We start from the raw sequence: 18955 nt of genomic DNA, 5'->3' as shown, positions 1-18955 counted from the left end.
TGTGGGAGACAATGTTGAAGACTTTGGAGAGGTTGAGCAGAATGAGGGCTGCTGTCTCTCCTCTATCCAGGGTGTTGCGAATATCATTGACTGAGATGAGTGCTCTTTCAGTGCTGTGGTTCTTTCTGAATCCTAATTGTGTTTTTCTAGAAGACGGTGAAGTCCGAGGTGGGATATGAGTTGCTTGTTAAAGGCCTCCTCAATCACTTTGGGTGAATAGGGGAGCAGGGAGATAAGTCAGAATGTGCTCATTTGATTCAGGTTGTCAGTGGGCTTTTTGAGTAGGGTGTTGATTTCTGCAAGTTTCGATTCATCTGGGAAAGTGGCAGTCGTGATTGAGGTGTTGATGATGTGGGTTGAAGTGATGCTGATTGGTAATGTTTCCAGGTTGTAGATGTGGTGGGACTGTGGGTCCGTTGGGGTCCCTGAGTGAATGGTCCGTTTCTTGTGAGGATTGTCCATTCGGTCAGGTGGCCGTTTTTGGTTGGTGGTGGGTGGTTATCGAACAATTCTCTGGGGTTGGGTTGATCTGCGAAATTGCTGTGGGTGTTTGCGATCCAACAGAAGTTGGTTAGGTTGTTGTGGAGTTGTTGGGAGGCAGCAGTGTTGTTGTCTGTGGCTGAGGGTGAGGTAAAATCCTTGCTGATCAAAAAGATCTCCTTGCAGCTGTTGGGACTTCTTTCGATGTGGTCTGCTAGTGCCTTTTTCTTGGTGTCTCTAATTTGTTAGTAATAGCATCAGAGTGCAGCTTTGTAAGTAGTTCTGTTGGTGGTGTTGTCGTAGTGGTGTACATGTTTCAATCACACGTGGTGAAGGGGTTATGGCCTGTCACAGCTCTTCTATGGTTGTTCCTAGAGTGACTACATTCTGGGGGGAAATCCTGCAGATGATTAAATGGAAAATGGGCTAGGTTGCTAAAATTCCTGAAGATGAGATTGCTAAAGAGCCCATAGTAGGTGAAATACCCATTGTGCACCAGGAGAAGAACCACAACAATGCACATGTCTGCCAGTTAAGCAAGTCCTTTTAGAGCATAATGCTCCACCACAATACAGCCAGAAGACAGAAAATTTAAAGACCAGAATTGCCACCCAATAGTTAACTGTGAAGGAGGGATTGGGGGTCCTGTCTAGCGGGCGGGAAGATAGAGAAGCGAGTTGTCTGGGCCAGGGCACTGTTCTGGAAGGGGCAAGGAGTATTTGGCATGCAGAAGGGAGGCAGGTATTAGTTTAATTTGAATGGCACTGTGTCTACTGAGTGTTGAAATGTCATGAAATTATTACAAAGTGGTATTGACATTTTTTTTATTTCTTTAGTTATGAATCTTCTATCCTAAATTTGCTGCATTTATGAATGTTCTTAAAATGAGATTGTTTGCTTTTTTTCCCCAAAAACTTAGGCACTGAACTAGTGAGTGTAGACAGTGCAGGAGAGTAGCTCTTTGGCATTGTCTAGTAAGTGTTGTTTACCTGGTACATTTTTGTCTGCTTTGTTAGTTGGGATCTGATCTCTTGATTGGGTTCAACAGAACACAGAGATGGGCAGTATGGCTGTGGAGATTAGGGCACTAATCTTAGAGGGGGTCTCCAAAAATGAAACCAATTTCTCGGGCACCAGCCCTCCAACTCTTTCTTACCAGTGACTCTTGTCTCTTTCCAGATAAAACAACTCTCTTCTCTGATGTGAATCGTTCCTTGGCACAGACTACTGGGCAGGAGAAGCTGGCCTAGCCTTGGATCATTCCTCAACCGAGTTACGGAACCAAAACGGCATTTGTCAGGAAAAAGGTGCTGCTGCTGCCAGCACAGGCTGTGGGGAGGTAGCGTTGGCTCTCTCTGCCCCATCTTGGGATTTTAGGAACAATAAAACACTTTGAGAATGGAAGCAATTGCCAAGTACGACTTCAAAGCCACAGCAGATGATGAGCTGAGCTTCAAGAGGGGTGACGTTCTGAAGGTAAGATAGTCTTGCTCAAAATTGACCCCTCCTCTGCTGATCGGGTACTAACCTAGAATGAAATCTTGAGTAGATCGGCTGTATTCTAAAGTGCTCTTCAATATTTGACCTCTGGAAACTCAGTTTGATTCAACTGTTCTTTTAGTCTACGAATCACATTTGTGAATTTGCATTCTGATGCCTTTCTTTGCTTAGACTTTGATGAGTTCAGGTTTGATATTTATGCAAATGTGCGTTTTGCCTGCTTACAGGAATCATGCTTTGATATTTTTTGGGAGTGTGATGCTTAGCTGGAAAATAGAATGTGTTAGCCTAATTAAAATGAACACAAATGGATAATGACCACCTCAGGCCAAGGTCCTTCACGAAATTTCACAGACATAAAGGTATATATCTTACACTGTCTGTGGTGGATGCAGTTAAGCCCATCAGGACTGGGTTTGTATTTACTTACAGTTTCAAATTTAAAACCATTTAAAAAATAAGACATCGCTGCATTATTATACATAGTACAATCAAGAAAAGAGAATCCATTGGGTGTTATAAGAAGGAAAGCAGTCATGTTACAATTTTTACTGTACATTATGAATAATAGTAATGCAGTGCAAGGACTTCATGCTGATAGTGCAGATCATAATCAAGAATCAGCTGGAACTAATAGTAATAGCTTAATCACTTCACTCTGGACTTCAGAGGAGATTAGCACATTGTATGGACTGGGTTTGTGAAATATTGTTTTAATGAGCAAGAGATAGAAGTAACCCCAAAACAAGAACATGGTATGTTTTCTTCTGCAGAGTCAGTGGGGCTACTCATCGCCTGGGCAACTCACTGATAAATTCGGGCTACATGTTTGTCATTCTTCCCAGTGTTTCTTGTTTTCATATAGTATTTCACCCTCCAGTGTTTATAAGCACTGTAAATAACAGGTGGCAGTAGTATCCACTTTTATAGTACTCATTCGTTTGTTCTGTTTCGGTATTAGGAAGACAGGTATTTGCTTAATTTGGGTTGAATTGGGCCAATTATGAGTGTTGAAATGTCATGGGTTCAGTTACAAGGTGATAATAGCCATCTTTTTTTCGTTAAAATTATTTAAGCCTAAATTTGCTGCATTTGGCAGTGTTTTTAATTTAAATTTTTAGTTTAAGGGTAAGGTCTCTTGTATACTTCTGTGGGATTAGTCATTTCATTTGTTTGTTTCAGTGTCATTAAAAAACACTTGCTAGCAGTCAGTCATGCATCTTTGTCCCTCCTTTTTCTCTTTGAGAACAGGGATTAACTACTGTGTAATTACGCTTTATTGTGTTTATCTGTTCTTTGGGGGACTTTTTTTTCCCCTTGGTTTCCTGCTCATTTTCGAAGCTTCCCTTTTCATTTGCAGAGCATTCTTGCTCTCAGCTAACATAAACATGTTGGTCCTGCTTACATTTCACATGCTTTACTTATTCTAGCATTCTCTCTTTCAGCCAGCATATTACTTTTGTCTCCCCTCTCTCATAACCTGAATGCACAGCGTAAAACTTTTCACAAAACGGGCGCCGTGCTTCATTTTTCAGCACAGCACCCGAAAGTCATTGGGGATGTGTGGAATTCAGGTTAGCAGGGTGTAGTATCTTATGTGGCCAAAAGAGGTCCCATGGGGCACATAGTTAACTTCCTTTTTTTGTATCTGGTTTTATATCTTTAATATACTGTAAATGAACTGAATAAAAATACATAGTTTCTATCCTGTTTGCCTATTCTGTTTGTAGCCAAAACCGTAGATCTAAAAATTGTTGTAGTATATGACATACAAAATTATGGATATTGATATTTTTAGCGATACGGCTTTTGAGGAATATCATTCCCATGATCAATGTTTGTGCTTCATAATTCAGTTTTACTCCTCAGCACATAGGGGCAGCTTGGGGTAGCCTACCCTTTCCTGCTTTGTGTACATTAGAACGGTAAATATTGCAGTTTTTTTTCTCCAGCCAGCACAGTATATGTGTAAAAGCGTTAACGTAACCATGTTCTTCCTGATTACGTTTCACATGCTTTACTTAATTGTTTTTTTTGTTTTTTTTGGTCTATGCAATCCAAAGCATTTCAACTATAATTAATGCTCTTCGTCAACAAATGTCTCAAATGTGGCGTAGCTCCAAAGCTGCTTCCTTTGTAACTGGGGAAGAAGGTTCAAGTATCAGCGTTGGTTCACCATCCTGTGATTCTGAACAATTCACTTAATATCCCCGTGCCCCCATAAAATGAATCTGCACTTGTGTAATATAATTGGTGCTCCTGTAAAGCCCTTCAGTGCCTGCTGGTCAAGTTCGTGCTATATAAAACTGCAAAATAACTGCAGTGATCTTGGAGAAAAATGTAAGCCATAAATTGTCCAGCACCTGTAATTCACATAAATGGCAAGATTTAAGTCACTTTAAGATGTATACTCTGCCATCCTCTGTGGCATTGAAAGGTGCTTTCTGTAGGCTATGGTGCCATGTCTTTGATTTCACCAGGAATTTTTACACAGAGGCAAAAATGCATCCACACTTTTTCCCTCTCTCTGCTTGGAAAGACTTCAAAAAGGTTGGTCATTTCACAAAGTAATGTGCTTTATCCCACTTAGTACACCAACAAATCCACATTCTTCTCTCTTTCTGCTTCCCCTCAAGCCCCTCTCCTGCGCACTGTTTCCCATATAATAGTCTCTTTCAGCCACTGAAAGCATGGGATGCAAAAGTGTGTTTACACAGATTGACGCTTATCACATTGATTAAAAGCTGCCCCTCCAGTTCCAAATTCTTCTTAGTAATAGCCGCGAGGAGATGTTAGCTGTCGTGACTCAATTTTGCCCCATTTAAAGCTCACACGTCTGTCTTAAACTCTTTAGCGAACGCTTTTCAGGAGAAGAACCATCTTCATAAGATGTACTCTCCCAGCTACTGACAACTTCAGCCTAATCCATTTCCCTACTTGTGCAACCACATTTATCATACTTACGCCCTAGGTTTCCCCTGGGCATCTTAAGGATTTTGAGGTCCCTGGGCCAAACTTATTTTCGTAACCGATTTGAATTCATGATCCAATTCCAGCTGTTTCTCGCCCTCTTTGGCCAGGTCACTGACGAGGCACAGGCACACCCATCCAAATTCTTAATGTGTTTACATCTAATATTCAGGGATAGTGATGTGTGTCTTCAATACTGGGAACACTGCAGCTGCTCCTTAATATTACTTCAACTAACCTTTGTGACACCCTACCATTTCTCATATGTGAGGTCCAGTTTTGGTCTTAAAGAACCTTCTTTTTTATCAGTGCTGCATTAAACTAACACAACATTTCTCTGAAAATGTCAGTAACAGTCCCTCACACATCACACACATTAAAAATAAATTATAAGAAAATTGTACTAAAAACATTCAAAGGAATGTTCAGGCGCATCAGGGCAAGACTCTGTAATAAATGGAAGTGCTTTAGTTATGTGCAGGGCCACTGGAATTATGTGGTAGAGAGGACCAAATTATGTGGCAGGGTTGACCAATTTATGTGGCAAGAAAAGTCTAGTAATACATTTTCAGCGCCAAAAGCTCTAACTCAAGCAAATGCCAGACCTATTGCATTGCAGAATCTTTTTTTTGGTTTGTTTGTTTAATTCTTTTGGTGCTCGTTGTTTCTTTGGCTTCTTCATGTTCTCTTTAGTGCTGCGGAAAGTTTCATTTCATTCTGAAATCTTTTGTCTTTTTTCGTTAGGTGTCAATCCCATCAATCTTGGGTTGCACTTTTGCAGTTGGCTCATGTGTTTGTAATTTCTTCAGTTTCTGAGCACTACCCTCAATTAACCCTGTTGTGGGTACTCTTGATTTTTTTTTTCCCCCATCTTTACGATTATCCAGATCTTTCAAGTGGGCTTGTTCATGCACATCTATCTTTGAACCAGAGCTCTGAAGTTGTAGGTATTGACCAGTCTCTCCTACGCATGTCAGCCGGTATGGAATCTGTCACACACCAAACCACGCTCTACAGCTTTCTGTCGGTTCTCTGTAGCCAGTTCTATCTGCATCTCCTAGAATGGGTAGTTACCTCAGGACACTGACGCCAGAATTACTCCAGAAAAAACCTTAGAAAGCAGCTTAGTTTTCAGTATCTGTGACATAAATCAGATCACAGCATGTCTAAGAGTATGAAGAGGTACAAGAACTCATACATTTTCAAGGTAGCCCAAGCAGAGTCAGAGCAGATTGACCAACTGTGTATTTCTCCCTCAGCATGAATGCACACAACTCCCTGCACTAGTTCATTGTATCATTTGCAATTTATAATTCCTGTTGCATTGTAGTGACTAACGTTGGCTTTGCTGTGATCTATCTTTTTGTGAACTATGTATATTTATATACAACCAAATAATGCCCTTTCAAGCTTAATCCCTTGTGTGCGCAGGAAGTCCGGGAGCTGTTCGCGCACACACTGCTCAAGTGTGCAGGATGGCTCAGAACCACCCGGCACACAAGGCAGGAAATCCCTCTGATGCGGGCACCAGAGGTATTTATTTTCAGTATTTTTTGGGGAAGAGCTTCCCAGCAACCAAGATTGAAGAAATCCTCTCCCTGTAATGACAATCAGGGGCGCCAACGTCATTAGAGGGATAGTTAAGTAAATTAAGCCGGTGAGCTCATTTGCTTTCATTTTCTTTGGTGCTCAGGGGCAAATCTCAGCCCCCTGAGCCCCTAATTCAAGGGGAGAGGTACTGTTGGAAAGAGGAGAATCTCCCCTTTATTAAGGTACCTTTTCCTAGTGCAGTGGTTCCCAACCTTTTGACTTCTGTGGATCTCCCACTTTATCAATACTGGATTCCGGGGACTCCCGCAGAATCATTATTGGAATCCGAGGACCCCCCAGTGAGTCATTAGTGAAAGCTGGGGACCTAAGGAGGGCGATCCCCAAGCAGGGATCCACCGCTAGACATCAGGGAGGTGGGATCAGTCCCTTAGGCCTTTTAATTCCCCCCCATTAAACCAGTCATCCTGCTCCCCCTAAGTGGCAGATGGGATCAATAGCGTCTAATCTGCCCCAACCAGTTAAAAGGGGGGGGGGGGTAGAAACCATTAGGCAACAGGGACTTTTTTTTATTTTTTTTAATTTATTTTTTTAAGGAAAAGGTGGTGACCACCTAGAATAGGCACCGCAATCACCCCCCCCCCCAAAAAAAAAACAATAAGCACAGTCTCTCTGCCCTCCCTGGGAGAGAGGTTGTGGGTTATTACCCTAATCTGCCCCGTGAGTGGGAGGTTGTGGGTTATTACCAAAGACTCCTCCACTGCCCCTTCCAGGGGGGCAGATAGGATAATTACACCTGACATGCCCGTCCGGGGGGTAGAAAGCACACTTGATGCTCGAGAACACTTTTTTAAAGAAAAAAAAAAGAGGGGTGGGGAAATACACACTATAGGCATGGCCATGCCCCCACCCCAAATAAATGACAGTCTTTCTGTGCCCCTGGGGGGGGGGGGGGGCAGATGGAGATAATTACCCCCAATCAGCTCTCCAGGGGGGGTGGTGGAGCAGACAGCCTACTAGACACAGGGGAATTAGATAAAATAGAGGGGTGGGGTCTGCCCACGACCATGGTCCTGCCCCCACCCAAGCTGAAGGGGGCAACCTCGCTGCTCCCCATGCAGAGTAAAGCATCTCATTCCAATGATAAGCAAGTGGGCATTTTGACTCTTCTGGGTGTTGATTTAACATATGGGCTAGGAGAGCTTTTCTAGCTCCCAGTATAATCCCATTTGCAATGGTGAGTGACTGCACTATTTGGATACACTGCCAGCTGGAAAAACCTACCAGACCCTTATGAAAACTAAACATCTGCGGGAGTCCAGAGTGGTGTGCTTCACTTGCACCCCACACCATTTTCCTACCCACGATGCCCTGCAAACCTTCAACTTTGCCAAAAATCACACATTTTCCCTACATTTCTGTGATGGAAACTTCCAGAATCCAACAAAATTCCTGTCCGCCCAGCATTGCCCCATTTGTACGGATAAAATTTCTGCCTCACTTGTGTAACTGCACCCAGTGCCAGCGATGGGAATGGGACCAATGTGGTCAAAAGGAGGGCTCTCGTTGTTGGTTTGACCTGTTCCTGTAGCGGCACTAGGCTCAGTCACAAAAGTTGGGCAGAATTTATATTCGCACAGGTGAGGCAATGCTGGATTGTAGGAATTCAGTTGATTCCTACGGATTCTGAATGTTTCCATCACAGATATGTAAGGAAAATGTGATTTCTGGCATAATTTCAGGTTTCCAGGGCATTAGGGGGAAAAGAAAAAGAATAATGAGATGCGCACAAGTTACACCATTCTGGATTCCTCTAGGTTTCTAGTTTTAAAAATTGTGCAGGTCGGCTAGGTTTCCCTAGGTGCCAGCTGAACTAGGGTCCAAAATCTAGAGCTACCCACATTGGGAAAAGAGGGTTGGTTTTTGTGTGGAAAAATACACTGCATCCATGTTGCGTTCTGGGCTGTTGCCTGTCATGGGCACTGGGTCTACCCCCACAAGTGAGGTACCCTTTTTATCTGGAGGTGGGATCATTGGTAGGGGGTTCAGGGATCATGCCAGGTGGAAGGAAGTTTGTGGCTTTCTGCAGATTCTAAAACTTTCCATCACAGAAATGTGAGGAAAATAGTTTTTTTTAATTTTTTTAGGAAGATTGAGGTTTGCAAGGGATTCCAGTTGAAAAATGTGTTAAGAGACAGGGGAGCAGAAAGACTTCTGTTCCTTTTTCTGTGGTGGGAGCACGCAGTGATACCTGGGTGAGCCGCCTCTACCCCCTTTTTTGTGCCTTCTCTTCTCTGGTGTCCACTGTCTTATCTGTCCCCCAGGGGCATATTTAGAGTAAACACCTTCAGTCCACCCCCTGTGTGTGGCTAACACGGATTCACCCATTCTGGGTGAAAGCAAGGTGTAATGCCTGGATGAGCCCCACACCCTTTTTTCCACCACAAAAAGGAGATGTGGGGCCTCTCTCCCAGGCACTGTGCTATGTTCCCATCTCATAATAGGTGCATAAGTGTTTATGTCCTGTCCCTGCCAGCGGGAAGGGGTGGATTGAGAGTGTCTACACAAAATCTGCCCCCGAGGGACTGAAAGGTCACTCGACACCGGGGGAAAAATAGGCCTAAACAGTGACAAATGTGGCAGGTGGCTCACCCAGACATCTTGCCCTGATACCACCCCAGACCAGGTTCATCAGTCTTTCTGCCCCTGAGGTTAGATTGAGATTATTTACCCCAAATGTACCCCTGGGTGACAGAAAGACCACTAGACACCAGGGATTTCACTAGAACACCGCAACAAACAAAAGGCTAGGGTGACTCTGTTATCGAGCTAATGCCTCCACCTCAGACTGGGCAATAGAGTTTTTCTGCCCCTGTGAAGACTACAGCAGTTCTGCCCCTATTGCAAGAGTGGAAATTTTTATTTGTGTTGACAAAAATTTCTATACATTTTTTTAATTTTTTAACTTATGGGTAGCAGAGTGGGGCTAAATCCCAATATTGTGCTATTTTATTTCAAGCTCTGCTCAGCTGCACCAGGTAAAAACTTCAAAACCTAGGCATTTCTGTAAACTAGACACTAATAGGGTCCCATTGATCTTGGTTTGATGGATGCTCATCGCGGGCACTAGACCTCGCTACACAAGTGAAATCGCACTTTTATTGGGACAAGTGGGGTAACACTGGGTGGTAACCATTTTTAGGACTTCTGGTGACTCAAAGTTTACACCACAAAAATGCAATGAAAATGCAAAATTGTTGGTAGAGTTTGAGCTGTGCAGGGCATTGTGGGTCAGAAAACTTTGTGAGATCTGCAAGAGGCCCACCACCCTAGACTTCCCTTGTCTAAGAAATATCTGGCTTTTTTCCCTGGGCGGCCACTGACCCCTGGCCTAAAAAATCACAGCTACCCCATTGCTAAATCAGGTAATTTTTGTGACGGAAAATGTTGATGTCTGTACATTGTGTTTTAGGCCCTTCGTTGTCATGTGCACTAGGCCTACTTACACAAGTGAGGTACCATTTGTATCAGGAGACCTCGGAGAGTGCTAGGTGGTAGGACGTTTGTGGCTCTACACAGATTCCAGAACCTCACATCACAAAATATATGCAGAAAATGTATTCTTTAGTCAGTTTGAGATTTGCTTCTGGCTAAGAAAATCTGGGGCAAGCCAAACAAGTCACCCCTTCCTGGAATCCCCTGGGTATCTTGTTTTAAAAAAAAATGTGCTGGTTTGTTAGCTTTCCTTAGGTGCTCGCTAAGCTAGGGTCCAAAATCTAGAGGTACCCACATTGAGAAAAGGTCAGTTTTCGGTGGAAAAATGTGATGCCTTCGTGTTCCATTTTTGGCTGTTTCCTGTCGTGGGAACTAGGTCTAGCCACACAAGTGAGCTACCATTTTTATGGTGAGGATGGTGGGAAGTGTAGAACATTTGTTATTACCAAACTGTTTTTGCTGTATTTATGACTTTCATATGTAAGCCAATGTATAAGAATGTCGACATTTTGAAAACTACCCTCCAAATCATACTCTAGTACAGATACCCCCAAATTCAGATATGTGGGAATGACTACTGCTCCCAAACTCTGTATCTTGTGCCCTTTTCAGAAATACATAAGTTTCCTTGATACTCATTTTTCACTCTGTCTATTTCGCTATAAGAATTGGTCTGTACTCCGTACTGGATGAAAACCATTGTATGGTGCAGCTAAGTTATTTGCTCTGGGTACCTTAGGTTCTTGGCGAACCTACAAACCGTGTTTATCCCTGCAACCAGAAGGGTCTAGTGGACGTAATGGTATATTGCTTTTGTCAATTGGCCATTGTGACAAAAAGTTACAGATGGAAATGTTGTCACAAATGCCTGTTTTTTTTTTTTTTTCCTACTTGTTTTCAATATTTTTTTATTTCAACAGTTATTTTCCTTGTGAAAACCTTGAAGGATCTACACACATAACCCCTTGCTGTATTCCGAATTTTGTCTACTTTTCAGAAATCAATAGTTTTTCTGGATCACCCATGGGTTTCACACTGACCTCAGAATCTATTTTTCTAGCAGAATGTTGAAGCATAGGGTAAGCCAAATGATAGTAAATATTGCCATTGATGTGTGAGTTACGGTTTGCGTGGCATGTGCGGTTTACATAACGGGTATTTCAGGGCTTTACGCTTTTATTTTGGAATTATAACTTCATTCTTAATCTGTTTTTTAAAGTGTATATGTGTGTCTGAATTACACAGTAGCACTTGCCACTGAGTAGTTACCATTCGGCCAGTGTTTGCATAAACATTTTTTTGTTGTTTTAAGAGTAAGTTTGGCACCATATGACATATCGTCCTGAATCTTTCCCCCCAAAAAGTTCATCCACCTCCACTCTGTCCTGGACAGTTTCAAGGTGATCAGTCATGCTGGGGTCAAGAAAACAAAAGGATCCCAAAAAGTTGATCTCCCATGTTAATCCCCAGAGGGATTTTTGAGAAGCGAGAAAGGGGAAAACATGGTAGAACGGAATAACCACAAATTTGGTTAAAAAATTAGAACTTTACTGAGAAAGTGTGCTTCTCGGTATTTGGTGTAAATCTATTCAGACATTTAACAAAAAAATGTGTTTAAAGAGGTGCTCTGGTGATTGTGAAGAGGTTAAAGAGATAGTGATATCTGGACTGCTGTTGGTGACCAGGTATTCTCTGGTTGGGCGCTTTAAAGGCAGTTTGTCAATCTTAAGTAGCTGGCCATAAACTGAACAATATGCTGTGGCAGCCATCACAGGTCTCAGCGGCATAGTCCTTCCATCCCAAATGTGAGCTAAAAAAAAAATATAAGAGGAAGGTGAGCACATCCTGGCCCCAAGGGACATGTGGGTGGGGGGGAGAGAGGGGCTCCTTGACCTGTCACAACATATGGACAACATGTTGTGACAGCTACAACAGGACTCTGGAACATGGCCCCCATTGAAATACATTGAAGTGGTTTGAAGGTCACAAGAACAGGCACATAAAACGGGTCATCACAGATTTTATCCACAATAGAAAACATTTGTAAGTGGTATCCCACTAATTCTATGAACTGTGCTGTGTTCTAAAGTAATTTGATCTTGTGAAAAATGCTAACCCTATTCAGGGATTTGATGTACCCATGTTTGAAAGAAAACGGTTTTCTCTCATGATAGCCTCATAAAGACTATGGAAGGTGCTCCAGAACCTAAAATGAGAGCACATTTTCTATACGCTGACACTGTCTTCCTCAGCCATGTACGAATAAAGTCTGATATTCTTATAAAATATGTACTTCCAGAAGCAGAACAGCAGCCTAGAAGTTCATTCAACAGTGTTCTACTGTAGCTTCCCACAGTTTTATAATGAACAATTAAATCATTGGCATTCTGTATTTGTGACATGAAGGCCAGTGCTCTAGTTGGCTAAAATGAGGGTCCATTTTCTATGAGTTCTTAAATATCACACTGCAGAGACGCATAGTGTAATAATGAGCAACATAACGGTGGGCGAGTGAAGAAATAAACAGGGAGAGCTAAACTACAGCTCGACTCTGGCTCTAGGAGCCTGTGTTCGAGCTAGGCCTTGAACATATGTGGAATGTTAATCATGCAACAGACAATGTTGGAATTTGATAAGGTGCATTCTAAATTAAACAAAATGTATTTGTTTCTTTAACAGTTGCGCATGTTTCACCATAATGTATTGGATTCTTTAAAAAGTATGTAATGAGTTTTTAAACCGAAACTGAGAAGCATTACCGCGACCCTGCCATGATGATGATGATGATGATGATGACCTACTAATGAACTTGGAGGCATGTCAGGGGTTACGTGTATCCTATATTTTGCTTAGATTCTTATTGCATATTAAGCAACATTGCAGGGTATTAAATCAAACACATGAGATGTTTTTGTACAGTGCACATTCTGAACCCGTGTTTTTGAAAGTTTTCTTGTTTGTGATTTTGAACAAAATCTAGGCTTGTTAAATAATGTATTTGCCTAAGATCTGAGAATTTTTTCAAGCAGGGAAACGGTAATTGATAGATTTTTCTGATTCAGACTGCAATTCAGCTGCTAAATGGTTACATTTTACTGACATCAAAAGCTAATGCTATGTCCTTATTTCTTGGTGAATGATACCAGAGCACGGGTGACAGTCAGAATTCACATTTTATTGCTGGCAGATTTACATAGCACAAACCTTGCCCAAAAGAGTAAAAGCACTTCACCACAGACTACGTTAGAGGGAGATGTTCCGAGATTCACCAGTTGCTGAGCTGAGGCCAAGATTCAACCTTGTTCCCCCATCTTACATGGTCGGCAGCCAAAGCCACCAGGCCACATCACCTCCTCTGAGAGCTCAGCTCGTTTTATGATTGAAGTCCTAAGATGACCCTGTGCTGAACCAGACATCTAGATGGAGTCTGGCTTGAGCTTTCATTGGCTAGCCTACCTCTAGAATAACTAGCACTAACAAACTGTATTTATGACAAAATTGTGGTACACTTGAAGCCATCTTGATGGAACCAAAGCTGTAAAACCTAAAATCTTTGTTTTAGAAATGAAATAAAATGAGAGGGTTCTTTTTGTCTTAGAAATTATGGTTGGTGCTTCCAACCCTCCCAATATGTAAAGTTTAAGATCGGGTTGGGTGAAGGTTTTAACTTTTGGCGAATTTAGGTTGTAAGCATCAGAGACACCTCCTGCTTGAGACCCTGTAATTGAAGCTACTCCAGGTGAGCGAGCCCCCTTTGTGCAGTCTGCCTTTTGTGCAAAACGTTTAACTTCTCTCACTATTTCTAAGAACACCAATCAAAGCATTTAGGATGGAATCCACAGAAATTCACTCACCTTGGCTCACATGTGTATTGCAGTTTGTGCTAGGACATGTTCATATCAAACTGCATGACCTACGAGGCAAGTTACTCCAATGATTTTTGCTGACTGGGGAACATCTTTTAACCTGCTCATTCTTACTGTAATACAAACTCGACATACTTTGATGGCACCTCATGCTGGTGAGTGACCTGGACTGCTTGATGATTAAGATTCCTGCCAGCCTACCAGCTTTGCTCTTCTACCCCTTTAAAAGCTGAATTAGCCGCTACTGACATCATGGATTTTTTTCTGCCATGGGTGCGTTTTTGCACTGCACGTGTTGCTCGTCTGTTTTTTACTTCTCTTTTTGGGAAGATAAAAATACAGTCTGAAAACCTCGGCCTCTTTCTTTGGAAATCCCCCTTTTCACTGGTGCAAACCAGACATTTCTGCACCTTGCAGTGCCCCTGAGAGGTTTACAGTTCTCCAGCATCAAAGTGGGTGTTGCTAGTTGCTCTTTTATGTTGTGGTTCCACTTTGGGTGTGATATATAGGTGATGCTCATATGTGACTCCTTTAAGAGACTCTGAAGCCTGCAGAATAACTTCTCCTTTTTAGGTCTTGCTTGAAAGTGCCGCTAGATTTTCTTAAGCTTGCCAGTAAAGGTTTATGATGAAGTACTGAGAGGTCGTCTAGGCTCTCCTCACATGTTGATCTTTCTTCGTACAAGATTCCGTCTGATCGGGCACAAGGTGTGTGCTTCCACTGGAAAATCTCTCCTGTATTACATTTAATACAGTAGCTTTAGTTTGGTATGGTGACAAATCAATGATCAGGGCTATAGGCCTGATTGATTTATTGGGGAAAGCTGTTTCAAATGCATTTGGTCCGGTCTGTTTATTATGAAAATGACAAAGGCAGTTGGCTGAACTTATCTATTGCAGAAAAATGTGTTCAAGTTATTCAACATTTACAGGTTGATTGCTATTACACTGTATTAAAGCCTTTAAACTGGTATTCTGTTACATTGAATCTCACAAATTATGGTAACAGATATTGGCTGGAGAACAAAGGTCAGAAGTGTATGTGATGATATAGCCTCTGCTGTTGCATGGATAGCAAAGTTTAACAGTGAGGAATCAGGACAGGAAGAGCATAGATGCCTTCGAACTGTGATGTTGGAGGAGAATTCTAATAATCCTATAAACACATAGAAACGCAAACATGTATTCTTAATTAAAATCAAGTCAGAACTTTTCTTTGAAGCACAAATGCTCTTAAACCTTGGATGCATAATTTAATAGTGATACATGGAAATTTGAAGGAAAGAGAGGAAGAGGGTGGCTACCAGCATGGAGGATAGACTCGGACATGAAAGTAATGAATGCACCACTCTGAACAAAGAAGCCTTGTGGAGATAGCCTGTGGTCATCAGGGTTCAATATGGACTCAATGGCATCTATTGATTTTTGGTTTCTGATGTATACTTTGTTGGAAGGCTACTGCTCACTGCAGTACACCTGAATTGGTTCTCATTTCAAGCCAGTGGTAAAGACCATAAGCCTGATTGGTCCATTAGGAAGAGGTATGTCCGATGCCACAGGATTGAGCCATTCATTTTGAGGTTATGACAAAGGCAGTAGGTCTAACACAGAGAATTAATTCAGTAACGATCTGTGCCATGTTACCTTGTGCTTATCAAACAATCTATTTGTATACACATAATGTGTATATTTTAAAATATTTTATTTACAGTTAATCATCTACACAGCCCCAAGGTCTAATACCCACCACTCGTGTCTGAGGTCACTCTGTGTGTATTTAATGTTGGGTATTAGATCTTGGGGGCTGTGGAACCGGCGAATTGTAAAGAAAATGTATATTATTAATTATGAATGTTATAACTAAATGTATTATAATGAAATATAGATACTTATTTGTGTATATATTAATAAACATATTCTTTACAAAGTGACATGTCTTAGATCATTTCAAGGTTGTCTCACAACTGTTGCCAATAGCATGCACAGTTGTTGTCTGCATGCTGAATTCAGACAAGTGAGATATATAATTGTTTGGTAATGCGGAGTACCTAAACATCAGCAGATTATGGCTAGCTGGCTTGGGGGAGCCTCCAGTAGCTGCTGCTGTGACAAAAAAAGTAGTGCTCAAATTTGACAAATATTTATCTTTCTTACAGCAAATGCGCTTCTTGACAGCTACCTGTTTTTTAAAAAATGTTTTATTATTTTTAATCGTAAAATAAGAAAGATCATCATATTTCTTCTAGCTCACATGCGGAAAAACCTCGCCCATACATTCATTGATTGCGGCTAGATGAGATTATGCCAGTGTTCTATTCCTCTGAGTGCCAAAGGGTCTGCTAGATAAGCTTCAACTGGCCCAGAATGCAACTACACACTTTATTTTGGAACACCCCCATCAGGCAATAAAACAATGGGGCTTTGAAGGCACTGCAGTGGCTCCCAATCAGGCAAAAAATAAAATTCAAAGCTCTAACAATAATACATAGAACCCCATAGAGAAGATGTTTTTGCTATTTACAGGAAAGCGTTGGAGCTTATAAACCCAGTAGGGCTCTTAGCTCTGCTAATCAGAGACTTGTACGGATTCCTTTGATTCTCAAAGCTAGAGCATATGGAAGATCTTATTTCTGTTAGAGCTGTTAGACTGTGGAGTTTTTTACTCGGGAGTCTGCAATAAATTGAAGTGGAAGATGTTTTTAAATCTAGCCTCAAACCCTTCCTTTTTAGAAAGAAGTAGTCAAGTTTCATTTGTCTGGTAAGCTTAGTGCTGGGACACTTCTTAGGAAGTAGCTGTTTGTGCTTATTGAATGAATTCTCTATGTTGAAGCAATGCAGATTGAGAAGAAAGTTTCTTGATATAGGCCATAATTACTCTTCTCTCAAAACTGAAAGAAATTTATTTGGGGTTATCCTTAGTGCAGTTGTTTAAAAGCAGCATGTGTAACTTATTGTGAAAAGCTTATTTTAAAGGCAGTAGGCCTTGAAAAGTAGAGTTGTCACATTTTACCTTTGGCTTACCGCCCAGATCAGATGGGGATGGCATGTGGCCTGGGTTCTTGCAAGTCCTACTCTGGCCGCGGTAGGGGCGACCCCTTCTGGTAGCCTTGGTGCTGCTGACAGTAGTATGCCACCGCAGTCCGTGCCCTCCAGAAGGAGTCCCAGATGAAAAACCCAGAGGGGAAAAACCTCTTAGACAGGAACTCCCTTGAACAGAAAGGAGGACACAAGAGAATCCAAACTTCGATGCCTGGAAAATCACTGGAAGATCAAGGAAAAAAACTGGAGCAAAAAACTGGAGTCCAAAAGAAGACCAGCCGGAGCGTGACCGCCACAGGAGAAGTGTTGCAATGCAAAGAGAAGAAGAATCTATCCCCTTGACAGGAAGTGGCATGCATGAAGAAATAGGACTGCCATCTTGGATTGGGAAAGGGGCTATAGAACAAGATAGGAAAAGACACAATTATAGTAAGTGAATCAGATGCATGCAGTGAAGGTGAAAGAGAATGGTATACTGGGAAAGGGAAAACATGGCTTCTCCAGGAAGAAAAAGTAGAAGGCCCTAGAATGGGGCACCAGGTAAGTGAGAGGTTGGGGGCGGGGGGAGGGGAAAAGCAAACAGAGCGTGGTTGGAAAAAAGGGCCGCGGCGGGCCGAGCGAGAGATGCCGCTGAGGCCTGCCGCATGACAAGAGTATTACACTGCTAAAGTATAGACGGATATTGTATTACATGCAATGTCACACAATCCCGCGGTAGGTGAATGCTTTGCTGTTGGTTACGCCTTTAACAAACACAGGGGATGGAAGGCTTTCACTGTTGTCTTCCTTTTCAGACCTTTGTATGCAGGATTTGTTGTTATTTTTTTTATTATGTACATTTTTGTAATTTTATTTATAGTATTTAGCAGTTCGTGCATTGAAGTACTTTGTTTTTTTAGGTCTGGCTTGATCACTTTAGCTGAGTGCCTGTGTTTTGTATAGCAAATCTTCTTTCGATGGTAACCTTGTAATGAAAATAATTTTCAAAACAATTCCTCAAAGAATGCTTACTTGGATAGATACGTTTCAGATTGGCCCTCTTCAGCTATTTTTTTGTTTTAGTGTTGCTCACATTCTGCATGTTGCAGTGTGTCTGCCCTGTGTGAGTGATGGCATTTTTTTGATCTCATGTATATAAAGCTGTTTGTCCGAAAATTAATGCTATATTGCCAGCACTAATGAGCCAGTCTTCTGGTTTTCTACTTTTCTTTCCTTCTCCTTTTTGTAATGTATTTTTAGAGGAACTCTCCATGCAGTCATAATGGGCCGCTCACTTGCCGCTCATATCATTTACAATGTACCTCATCCTGCGTGGCCACTCCTGCTTCAGGTGGCAGTTGTTTTGAAATGGTTTTGTCCATTGTGTTTCATTGGTTTATTATTCCAATTTGATTGCCGCATTTAGAAGCAACGGGTTGAGTATGTGCAGTAATTCCATGATGGGTCCAGGCTGTTTTTATTGTGTGGCCATTTTGTAATATTATTTTTCAGAGTGTATCATTGTTTTCTCATTCCAAGAAGACCAACGGTTGCTACTAAACATGGTGACCTTTTGGAACTCTAAAACAATGACTGACTTTGCACAAATCCATCACATGATTGCTGCCCACTGCTTTACTTGTTTCTAGTTTTATTCTTTTAATTTATTATTGATGTTTCTCCAGTTCACATGAATTTCATTGTGGATAAATGTGTGAATGAGGCAGCGGGTTAATGAACGCATGAGTGCAAAGATGTGTGACAGATTGCACACATTAGGAGTTAAGTGTTTAAACTTCGGAAGGAGTGAAAAGGTGCCTTCAGTTATAAGTCAGATATATTCTGATTGCTAAATCTTGTTGATTAATGGAGGGCTGCTCTTGTGTGTGTGTGAATACTTGCAAGGCCCAACATCGAATATATATATGATAATAGTATAGAAGGTATCAAAGCTTTCTGTGGAAGCAGTCTAGCAAACGTAAATAGTTTATAAATAGAAGCAGAATGAGTACGTGACAGTGAGTGCCATGGCCCAGAGTATCTACTTTTTTATATTGGCCATTTAATAATGGTTGAAGG

At 41.7% G+C, this 18955-nt stretch overlaps 1 protein-coding gene across 4 annotated transcripts in view; it reads left to right on the top strand.

Moving 5' to 3' along the window:
* GRB2 (growth factor receptor bound protein 2) overlaps positions 1 to 18955 on the top strand; it is a 259767-nt gene that overhangs the window by 15125 nt on the left and 225687 nt on the right. For all 4 annotated transcript variants that reach the window (XM_069200139.1, XM_069200142.1, XM_069200141.1 and 1 more), the window contains exon 2: positions 1660 to 1956. In XM_069200139.1, coding sequence (XP_069056240.1) covers positions 1879 to 1956 — 78 coding nt within the window. In that variant the 5' untranslated portion in view covers positions 1660 to 1878. The remainder of the gene's footprint in view (positions 1 to 1659; positions 1957 to 18955) is intronic.

The sequence above is a fragment of the Pleurodeles waltl genome, chromosome 7 (genome assembly GCF_031143425.1).
Source record: "Pleurodeles waltl isolate 20211129_DDA chromosome 7, aPleWal1.hap1.20221129, whole genome shotgun sequence".
In the NCBI taxonomy this organism is placed as follows: Eukaryota; Metazoa; Chordata; class Amphibia; order Caudata; family Salamandridae; genus Pleurodeles; species Pleurodeles waltl.
This window is presented reverse-complemented; position numbering and strand designations above follow the sequence as displayed.